The sequence below is a fragment of the Staurois parvus genome, unplaced genomic scaffold (assembly GCF_062004578.1).
Source record: "Staurois parvus isolate SC_StPar_1 unplaced genomic scaffold, SC_StPar_1.0 ptg000188l, whole genome shotgun sequence".
Classification (NCBI taxonomy): Eukaryota; Metazoa; Chordata; class Amphibia; order Anura; family Ranidae; genus Staurois; species Staurois parvus.
Window position 1 is genome coordinate 539,853 of NW_028317984.1, and position 12,122 is coordinate 551,974.

The window sequence follows — 12,122 nt, forward strand, 5'->3', positions numbered from 1 at the left end:
ATTCACATATACCGGTGTATACTGTATGTCACCGAGATTATAGATATTATCATTGGATAGCAGATACAAGTTACAGGAATTTCCAGCTCTTCACTTAGTTGTTATCAGTTTTTTAGCTACATGTCACAATGTGTCACTGAAGAGTTAAGCGGGCAGGTCCTGCACCTGTTAAATGTGAGCATACAGGGTGTGTTTACTCAGGTACGGGGCAGCACTATATAAACTAAACTAAGATGATTCCTCTAGACAGAAGAGAGAAAGAGAATAAGAAACAAGAAAGAAAAGGACAGAAGGTGAATACAGGGAGACTTCAGCAAGAAGAAAGAGGGTGAAACAGAAAAGAAAGGATAGAGGTAAAGACATCTATAGAAAGGAAATTAGTTAAAAGCAGACAAAAAACATAGAAACAGTAAAATAACTAGAAAAGGTTATAAGAAAAAAAATAGAAAAAAGAAAAAAAAGCAAAGAAATTGAAAGTCTTAAAGATAGCGAATAGGAAGAAAAAAAACAAAGAAAGAAGTTGGAAGATGCAAGGTATTTAAACAGGCAAGCGAAGAGAGGAGGAAGAAATAGGAGAGACATCCTTTGCACCAGGGACACGTGTCTCTTCCAGGATTTAAAGCATCGTCAGCGAGAGACAGAGGGAGGAGAGAGGGCCTTAAAGAAAAAGAGGAGGGAAAGAGAGAGAAGGGAATAGGCACTGGGAGAGAGAACGTGAAACAGAAGTGAAAGAGAGTTGTCTGGGACTTGATACAAATGACACTGTGATATCCCAAGGTGGCACTTCATTTTCTGGACAGGTAATGTTCTACATTTTAAACTTAAAAAAATAGAAAAAAGAACAGTGCCTCAATTTACGCATTAGAACTTCAATTAGATAAGATACAATGTTTTTTAAATATTTTATATTTTTCTTAATATCTTTGGCAGTCACTTTCACTGGCAAAATTTTTCCATATTGCAGATTTTTTGAGTCTTTTTGATGTTTTATTTTTCTGCATTCTAAGCAAAATACTAACTGGAATGCGATCAGGTATAAACAGTGCCACTATATTTGGGGTTTGTAGCATACTGTTACTTAGTTTTCAGTTTGGTACCCAAAGATTCTATATCCTGTCAATCAACTGTTCACATACACTTACTCTTAAGATACTCCAGCATATATGTCTATTACCTCAAACAAAAGCAGTGAAGCATTTCTGAACACCACATGGAAATCTCTTCTGTTTTTAAGTGGTAAGAATGAGCCATATTGGGAGAATTGGGATGACACAAACAGGTGACACTCTATGGATCATATGTCACTGTTTGGATCCCGTGATATTTTCCCTCTTTTTATAGAATGATCTGTTTCAAATACCTTAAAATTCTAAAATTTTTATAATGGACTTGTTTGGAAAGCAGGCAGCTAAAGGGCATAGTCTTGTATATTATTATTTTGTAGCTTTAAAATTTAGCATTTTGTGTCCAGAATGTATTGGCAATGGTTTTGTATGTGAATACATGTGTGTTTTCTAGCTACATCTCTTATGTACAATATGATGTAAATAAATGACATAGGGTAGCACAGTGGCTTAGCGCTTAGCATAAGTAATATCTACAGGTCAGATCATGGTACAGTTTACTGCTTCCAAAAGGAAGCCATATCTAGTTTACCTTGTATTGTCTTTCTGCAGATTGGATAACTTCAGCAAACATTTACAGAATTCACTAACAGAACTAACATAAGTGTTAATATGACCAAATATCCTGTGAGGCTAAACCATTTGACCTTGGTATGGTCATGGCTGCCACTTCATGTCACCATCTTTTAGGTCTTATTCCTTCAAAGGGAGGTCTTTTATTATGCTAGGGACGGTCCCTTTAACAAGCTTAGAAATGTCTTTATCTATGTTCATCCACTGGAATATATGGGATTTCAGTGTTCTAAACACCACTTAGCAACGTATATAGCATTAGCAAAAGAGATAGGACTGGTGAATTGAAAATAATCTAATAAAACATAAACAGCTATTAGTTTAAAGGAATGTATAATACTTTTCATTCACAGTGCAATAGTTTAGGTACAGGCATATTTCAAATGAATTCTAGTTAACAAGAAAGTATGTTAGTCTAGAATGCATTTTTTTAAAAAGTATTTTAGTAAAACCAATACCACTATACGCTTCCATGTCTTGTAGAAATCTGGATTTATCCTAGGTAAGTTAGTGGTTTATATATTAGTTACACAGTCATGTAATACATTTGTGTGTATATTTAACTATTGAGCAGGTCATTAAACGCAGCGAAGATATATTAAAATAACCAAGATATATTAACAATCTGTAACACAGGTTTATTCTGCAATGTGTAAAGCTTCATAGTAACCAATGTGCAAACATTTTTTTCTAGGTTTTAAGTTTGCAAGAGCTAAAATTTGAATGGTTACTACAGATAACTACATTCCCTGTGCCCAGTGAGTATGTAGTGGAAGGGAAGGGAATATAGTATCACATAAATGCAGCAAGATCGTAGAAAATAACCACTGAAAATAATTTCAACTTGGAGAAGGAAGCTTTACCACTCTTTGAAAATTTGTCGCTTGATATGTTTGGTTGTGACAGTCCTGCATTTTTAATTTGGCCATGCTGCTCAACCACATTAGTTATCCTTCTCGCTTTGCAGGGCATCATTTTAATCATGTCTGGTGATTTATCTGCTTAACCTGTATTTACACAGTGCTGGTAATTTTTGCAAGGTTTTGCAGAGTAAACATTCAATATTAATATCAGTCTCTATTGGAGCTTGAAGTATAACTTTTCTAGCATATTTCTACAGGCACCAAAATACTAGGGTCAATTAGGACAAAAGCTAATTATCCTACCACTAAGTTTTTTTGGAATATAGAAGAGAGTATCTCTTAGGATTTTATCTTCTACCTTTGTTGTACTAATTTTTGTAGGGTTGGAGATAAGAATGAGTTGATGGACTGCAATTTGCAACAGGACAGTGCTGTTGGTAGTGTTTTATCACTGAGCTTTACTAGTCTTTATAGCTAATTACACGACAATAATTTCACTGATAATGTTAAACGTCTATAGTGGCATTTTGGCTACCCTAATAATCATAGATATCCTTTGAACTGTAAAGTATGGCACTTTAGAAGTATCAGAAGGCCACATGCTATGTCCTCAAAATCTAAAAGGGATGTTCACCACTGATTTAAGTTTACTTTGCTCTTTTCTTTGCATCACTCCTCCCCCCCTCATGTGTATCACAGCAATTATCTGTAGCTTTTGTGCAAAGATATCAAAATTAATGTCTACATCCATTAAAAGCACAACAGCAGTCTCTTCATCCACATGTGTGTCCAAAAATGATTGCCTGGCCCTAAAAGTGAACTTCCTAAAATTGTATGGGGTACAAAGGTTACAACTGTCCTTGCATCCACAGGTTGATAAAGGCCAACATATCTGCTATTCCCACTATGCACCCTCTTTGTTCTGATATTTTACACAGCAAACCAGTCATTTTGGTTGCTTCATTCTTCCACTTTGCCATATTCTTATCCACTGCTTGTTTCCCTAGATTCATTTTTTGGGGAAAAATTGTAAATTGTAATAGTAGGCAAAAAGTTGAACTGGTCCACCAAAGGTTCTTGTATGAAATATGAAATCGCTCTGTTAAGGGACACATGTCAAAGATGAAATAATAGCTGCCATTGCTAACCTTCTTCTGAAAATGCTAGTTGTCTGGCTATCATTCAGATCCTCTGGCTTCAATGCTTTCTGAGTAAATGACCTGGAACAAGTATCAGAAGTTCTAGTTCAAGTTAGTGTCTTAGAAAGGTCTTAAACAGAAGAACAGCATTTTACCATGGCAACTTTGATTTTCAGAAGGTTAATAATGGCAGTCTACATATTTAACATTTTCTATGAGATTTTGCAGTTGACCTGAGAAGAAATTCATTTTCAAAGTTCACAACACAGGCAGTGGTGTTTTCTTTTTTATTAGAACAGAACTTGGCAGGATGTTAGCCCTCTAATGTAAACAGCCAACAGGTCTTTCCAAACGGTTAGAAACAGACTAAAACCCATCTTCAGAGTCTTTGTTGTGATCCTTGAGGGTCTTTGAAAAGGAATAACTTTATAATAAAAGCAGCTAGATAAGTCAGGGATGACTTATTTTAATTAACTTTTACAATTTGTAAAGTATATGTGTATAGTTTAATTGCCATAGTCTGGGCACATTTTTACTTTAACCCCTTCCCGCATGAATGTAGCAGCACAGAGTTGGGCCTTATGCCGTGCTGCCACATATATATGCATACAGCCGGAATATATTTTTTGGTAGGAGCGTGTTGAATTGTGTGCTCTTAACTTTGTGACTGCACTGTCAGATCAGGAGCCAGTAGGCCAGGCTCCCTATTACGTGATCACTGTGACAGCCAGCCAGGTTGATCACAAGCCTGTCCTAGCACTATTAAAATCCCCTTAAAGGGAAAAATGACACAGCCTGAATGGAAATAACACTAGTTACACAAGTGAGAAGTGATGCTGAGTGCGGGAGACATGCTGCCATGTCAGGCCTGCAAGTATTTGCGCATACGGTACTGTATACACTGAGATTTGATACTATAAACAGATTTACTGAGCTCTGAACATTGCTGTCAGATACACCTGAGTTAGTATATGGAAGGATCCAATAGATTATGGCTTCTATAGGTTATAAGAAAGACCAAAGCTACAAGTAAAACACACAAGTGTGTCTGGAACACAGTCCCAGCAAAACCTGAACTGTGCATAGTTTAAAAAATAAACATCTTTAAAAATAATCCACTTTGCTATGTAAATATGTTTTCTGAACTATGGTATGATGCACCAAATGTATTAATGTTTGTCCTGTTTCACTCCTAAAATGTGTTGAAATATTACCATTTAATCAGAAATAAAAGCAAAACAAAGTATAACTTGGATGAATATGGAAAGTTATAGCAGACATTAGAATGTTTACAATTTGATTTCCAGGTATCCCTGCTTACAGTCCTACGGCATGGGGAGCAGTGGAACGAACATTCCTACGGTGACGCACTTGGAGCTGCAGGATTCCTCACTCACTAGCTTGGATAAGCCTCCTGAAGAGGGTGCACCTGGGTACTACCTGCCATTTTGTGACATGTTGTACAGTGGCGATGGAGGAAACTGGGCCCCCAAAAGTCTCTTGCCAAGTGCACAAAGAGAAGTTCAAAAGGAACCTGAACAATGCCCTGTTATAGACAGTCAAGGACTTCATCATGAGCTGGAATACCAAACATCACTACACCTAGAGGACCATTCTTTGGAACAAATGCAGACTATGGTTGTAGGGGAAGTCTTAAAAGATATTGAGACAGCATGTAAACTACTCAATATATCAGCAGGTGAGTGGAAAATCTTTTTGTGCATAGTCACATGTCAATTGTTATACAGCTTGATTAAATCGAGTTCTAAAAGATTTTACTCCCTTTATGACCAGGCCATTTTTTGCTATACTGCCGTGCACTAATTGAACTGGTAATTGCGTGGTCATGCAATGCTGTACCCAAATTAAATGTATATAATCTTTTTCATACAAATATAACTTTCTTTTGATGGCATTTAATAACCACTAGGTTATTATAAAAAAGGGAAAAAGACCAAAAATGAAAAAAAAACAAAAAACCTATATTTTTTACTTTCTGCTATAAAACATATTCAATACAAAATAAAAAAAATCTAATTTCTTCATAAATTGTGGCCAAGATGTATTCTGCTACACGTCTTTGATAAAAAAAATCCCAATAAGTGTATATTGATTGGTTTACATGAAAGTTATAATGCCTATAAACTATGATATATATACACTGGAATTTTTATTATTTTTTTATATACTACTAAGGGCAGTGATCAGCAACTTATAACGGGACTGCGATGGGCAATCTGATACAAGCTGATGCTGGGGGGGACTGATTAACTGCCACTGACATCACCAGTGACATTAATACTATACACCGTCACTGGACAAGCCACAGTCTTAGTTTAACCAATGGTATATACTAAAGGTAAATTATGACACATCTACTTGAAGATTAGGAAAACCTAATGGTGGGGAGGGACACAATTAAGAAAACCTATGCTGAGTTAGCTTGGGGGCTCTCTTGTTGGCCTCCATTGCTAAAAACACTGTTTCCTTGTCTATCATTTTTAATGGACAATGCTTTTAGTGTTCTCTGAGTCACTGACGTAAAATCAGTGCTCATTAAGAGGTATGACATTACTGATCTGCACAGTTGTTGCACTATACGGTCAAAAAGCATTGAAGGAGGTCAATGTTAACAGTTCCCATATTTCTCTCATTACAGATTTCCTTTCAAAGTATTTTTTTTATCAGTTTCATTTGTGTCATCTGAGGCCTGAAAAGTAGGTAGTGCTTTTTAAAACCTGAAACAAGCCAAATTATATAGCATTTTTCTCAACTATCACTAGTAACTAAAATACAAAAGTTGAAGAAGGTCTCGTCTAAAACCCCAAAAATGAAAGTGTGCTTAGAGGAAATACAAAAGCATGTACTATAAATAGAAGGTGCATATAATGTTACTGTCAAACAGGACACTGTAACATAAGCACAAAATATATTTATCATGATTATGCTGATAATCAAAGGATAAGAAAACAAGTTCCTAAATACTATTAGTATTCTGGGCTGCACCACTATTTGCCAAAATTACACCAATTAACAGCTCAGTAGTTCAGATAATGTAAGCCAAAGCTTACTCTTGAGCAGTAGATATATCTCTCATGGGATCACTGAGCTTATTCACTGCTTTAAGACCCATTGTCATCCTACTTGCAATTTGCCCACCTCATGTTTTCCATTTACCAGTTCAGAGAAGTGCAGTTTGTGCATTTGAGGGCAGGGAATGATGTGAATGTACAGTATGTAAAGTGCTGTGTAAACTGCTAGTTACATAAAATACCTCTAAAAATATTCAATGTATTGCTTTCAATAGAGGCTTATTGTTTTGTGACCAAACAAAAATGGCAAACTAACAATGTTAGTTCTGGCGCAGCTCTAGGCAGTTATTTTGCTACTTTGTTGTTATAACTTGGGGGGTCCCTATAGTTATAATAAAATCAAATATATTGAATTGAGCAACATTTAGAGAGTAAAAAATGTAACATCACATAGTAAGCAGAAACAATGTAATAATAATACATATTGTAGCCCAGGGGTAGGCAACCCTTTGAGCATAGAGTGCCAACATTTTTATCCAAAGAAACTGAGAGTGCCAGCTACATAAAAAATAATACCAACTTCTTACACTTAGTCACAAAAAAAAAATGTTTTATAAAGTAAATGTTGTAAATGACCAATTCCTGCCGCTTCACATCTCAAATCAGCCCTAATTCCTGTACATTCACACTTCAGTTCACCCCAATTCCTGCACCTTCATACCTCAGGTTACCCCGATTCCTGCACATTCACCCCTCAGATCACCCCAATTCCTGCACCTTCACACCTCAGATCACCCCAATTCCTGTACCTTCACACATCAGGTCACCCCAATTCCTGCACATTCACACCTCAAATCACCCCAACTCCCGCGCCTTCACACCTCAGATCATCCCCAATTCCTGCACCTTCACACCTCAGATCAGCCCCAATTCCAGCACATTTACCCCTCAGGCAACCCCAATTCCTGTACCTTCACACTTGAAATCAGCCACAATTCCTTCACCTTCACACCTCAGTTCACCCCAATTCCTTCACACCTCAGATCACCCCAATTCCTGCACATTCACCCCTCTGATCACCCCAATTTCTGTACCTTCACACCTCAAATCAGCCACAATTCCTTCACACCTCAGTTCACCCCAATTCCTGCACATTCCCCCCTCAGATCACCTCAATTTCTGCACCTACACACCTCAGATCATCCCCAATTCCTGCACCTTCGCACATCAGATTAGCCCCAATTCCTGCACATTTAACCCTCAGACAACCCCAGTTCCTGTACCTTCACACCTCAAATCAGCCAAAATTCCTTCACCTTCACACCTCAGTTCCCCCCAATTCCTGCATCTTCACACCTCCGATCACCCCAATTCCTGTACATTCACCCCTTAGATCAACCCCAATTATTGCAAATTCACCCCTCAATTCACCCCAATTCCTGCACATTCTCACTGCAAATCAGCCACAATTCCTGCGCCTTCACACCTCAGATCAGGCCAATTCCTGCACATTCACCCTTCAGATTGCCCCAATTCCTGTACCTTTACACCTCAAATCAGCCACAATTCCTGCCCCATCACAACTCAGATCACCCCATTTCCTCCACATTCACAACTCAGATCACCCCAATTCCTCCACCTTCACAACTCAGATCAACCCAATTTCTGCACCTTCACCCCTTAGTTCACTCCTATTGCTGCGCCTTCGCATCTCAGATTAGCCTTATTTGCTACACTTTCACACCTCAGATCATCCCAATTCCTGCCCCTTGACAACTCAGATGAGCCCCATTTCCTGCCACTTCACACACCAAATTAGCCCCAATTTATGCCCCTTCACACCTCAGGCCACCCCAATTCCTGCACATTCACCCCTCAGGGCATAAGATAGTGTAATCAGAGAAGAGGACAGGGTCAGTAACATAGAGGACAGGGGGCAGTGGGGCAGAGTATGAGGTCAATGGGGCATAGGGTCAATGGGACATAAGACAGGGTCAGAGGGGTAGGGGACAAGGTCAGCAGGGCAGAGGACAAGGTCAGCAAGGAAGTGGACAGGGTTAGCGGGGCAGAGGACATGGTGAGCAGGGAAGAAACAGGGATGAGCAGGATAGAGGATAAAGGACAGGGATCTGCAGAGCCAAGGATGGGGTTTGTGGGGCATAGGATGGGGTCAGCAGCACACAGGACAGTCATCAGCGGGGCAGAGGACAGGGTCAATGAGAGAGAGGATGGGGTCAACGAGGGAGACGATGAAGTCAAAGGGGCTGAGGATGGGGTCAATGGGTCAGAGGATGGGGTTGGATGGACATAGGATGGGGCCAACAGAGCATAGGATGGGATCAGCAGGGAAAGGGATGGGGTCAGCAAGACAGAGTATGGGGTCAGTGGGGCATAGGAAAGGGGTCAATGGGACATAGGACAGGGTTGGCGGGGCAGAGGACAAGGTCAGCGAGGAAGAGAACATGGTGAATAGGAGAGAGGACAGGGATGAGCAGAATAGAGGCCAGGGGTCTGCAGGGTTGAGAATGGGGTCAGTGGGGCATAGAATGGGGTCAGCATGACATAGGACAGTCATCAGTGGGGCAGAGGACAGGGTCAATGAGGCAGAGAACGAGGTCAACGGGGAGGATGAGGTCAAAGGGGCTTAGGATGGGGGTCAAGGGGTCAGAGGATGGGGACAACAGGGCAGAGGGTGGAGACAGCAGGGTATAGGATGGCGTCAGCAGGGCATAGGTTGGCATCAGCATAGGATGGGGGCACTCATCAGAGCTTTTCCTCCCCATACTGCACACAGCTAAAGTTGGATTCTTTTACAGACACCGCCCCAATCTTCCCAGTGTGTGGTTGGCTGTTGAAGATGTGCTGCCATTCTGATCTGAGGGTTTCACAGAGCTGCAACAGCCAGCAACACTCAGAAGATTAGGGTTTGTCTATAAAAGAATCCAACTTTACCTATGTGCAGTATGGGGACTCGAGGAGCAGCTGTCCAGCATATCCTTTGATGAGTACAGTCTGAAGTTAGGGGGAGGAGCTCACTGAGCCGGGTACAGCATCCATTGGGGGAGCGCAATGCACCACCCAATGCATTGAGCCATCCTCAATACAGCTTTGTTGGCTGCAGGCAAGCCGAGTGAGGAGGGTGGGCACTGAGGCAGCAGGGAATTGAAATGACAAAGAGCTGGCCATTCTATCTTCTGTGAAGCGAGCGGAAGGCTCCAGCAGGCTTTGCTGAAGTGTGAGAGGTGTCCCAGGCTTCCCTTGTGTGCCATCATAAATGTGGCGACGTGCCACATCTGGCACGCATGCCGGGGGTTGCCGACCACTGTTGTAGCCCCTTTGCATGCACATAAAAGAAAACAATTTAGCATGCAAAGGATATGCATGGCTTGGATATGCATGGCTTCATCATGCTGTAATTGGGCCTTAAAGAGGTATGGTTAAATATAACATACCACTTATTTTTTGCCTATAAAGCACACATATGCCATAGTTCTTCTGACCTCAGAATATGTGTTAAAAACTTTGCCCACTTCATTAAGTAGTTGGGGACCACCTCACAACCAGCAACTGTTGAGACTCTGTAGACTTTGGTCAGGAGTATGTAATATACAGCAGAACATGGAGTGTCTCTTGGGTATACACTGTGCAGAATGGTAAATGTACATTGGAAGTCAGTGGAACAGTGTCATTTTGTCCTTTACCAAAGTAAGAGGGCACTTCATCACTGATCAGCAATGTAATCAGTAAAGAAGTGAATTCTTAAGTTGTTCATAGATGAATTGAAGTTCGGCCAAATCAGCAGACCCAGACGAATTTCAATCGCTTTATGGTTGTTCCCATTCCATAGAAGTAGACCTAATGATCGACTTTTCTGGGACCGGCTTGTTGGAAAGTTTTCCTTTGAACAGCACTGTAGTTAATCAGCTGCAGCGCTGATTAGTGTATTCTGAGGAGGAGTCCCCCGCTGTTTGAATACAATAACATAGCAGGGAGGATTGCTCCATCCACCTTGCTTGTGTGGATAGGGGAATCCGCTTATTTTTTTTTTCTTGGATCAGGCCACTGGTTGATCAAAAAAAAAAAGATCCATGTATGGCTTGCCTTAGGTTGGTGGTCAGTAGAAAATCTTCCCCTTAACACTGCTGGTCAGGGTATTTTCCCCACTACATTTATGTCATTGATGAAGTTTCCTTGCTGCATTGGTGTTGACAGCAAATGGCATGCATTTCGGTGAACAATGGGCATGACCTAAAGAGGAATGGTTAAAAGGAACCGATGAGCCAATTCACTGTATATACCACACACACGTTTCTGCTGCTAGTGTTGGGAAGAATAAAAATCTGTGTGTTGTGGAAGGAAAATGCCCACCCAAGCACCATGTATATAATATATACAAACACGATAAAACGACCAAATTTCATACATTTCCCCACTTTGGTGTGTGGGCAGTGTATTCAGCACTAAAACAGGCCTTAGACAGAGAAGGATCCAAACATGCATCAGTAGCTCCCCACTGTCACCTGTATGCTCAGACATGGCAAAGCAGTCTTGCCTTAAAGTGATACTAAACATTCAGATTTTTTTTTTCTAAAGCTGATTGATCTGGGGGCACTTGTGCATTCTCCCCCCCAAGCTGCTTTCGTGTATCTATAAGACACACAGAGTGCGGCTTGTACCCACCCTCCTCCACATTCACTTGTGTGTGTAACTTGAGCTTGAGCTACCGAGCCCTATGAACATTTTTTTGTTCATAAAAGCGGTAAAGCTTAACCTGGTAATTATGTAAAAAAAAGCTTACAGCTCCCCTTGTCGGCTGGAAATTATTAAATATTAATATGCAATATATATTTTTTTTATATTTGTTTTACCATGAATTTAATGAACTAGACATTGCCTTTAAAGTATGATTTAGCTTTAGTCTAGGAGGGTTGATTATGGGTGTTAATGGGATTTGACTGTAAATTTACAGAGGCACTATGCCCATTTCTTTGTAAAACCCCTTCCTAGTCTCACCGACACTTATTGATCCTCCACTGTATTTCCTCTGTCACTGCTAGTGACTTGGTGCTTCTAGTTATGTTATTTACAAAATAATCCAGAGTGGGTGACTGGGGACAAAGAGAAGGCAAATTTATTTAATACCTTCTTCAGCTCTGTGTATACAAAGGAGCATGGGGGAGCTCTTGTCCATAATGGGCATGGTATTGACACAGCTCCAGATGATCCACATTGGCTCACAATTGATATGATCCAGAAATATTTAGACAGAATAAAGGTGAATAAAGCACCTGGACCGGATGGCATACACCCAATTGAGCTCTCTCATTTCAAAGCCATTGTTTCTCATTTTTAGGGACTCTTTATGACTGGCACAGTACCACTGGATTGGTG

At 40.3% G+C, this 12,122-nt stretch overlaps 1 protein-coding gene across 2 annotated transcripts in view; it reads left to right on the top strand.

Moving 5' to 3' along the window:
• The first annotated feature begins 262 nt into the window (after window positions 1–262).
• The window catches only part of SPDEF (SAM pointed domain containing ETS transcription factor), a 45,477-nt gene continuing 33,617 nt past the window's right edge, over window positions 263–12,122 (top strand). The window contains exons 1-2 of one of the 2 annotated variants that reach the window (XM_089677564.1): window positions 263–353; window positions 5,007–5,398. In XM_089677564.1, the coding sequence (XP_089533690.1) occupies window positions 5,032–5,398 (367 nt within the window). In that variant the 5' untranslated portion in view covers window positions 263–353; window positions 5,007–5,031. Of the gene's footprint in view, window positions 801–5,006; window positions 5,399–12,122 lie in introns of both variants that reach the window. The other variant, XM_089677563.1, reaches the window with a different exon arrangement.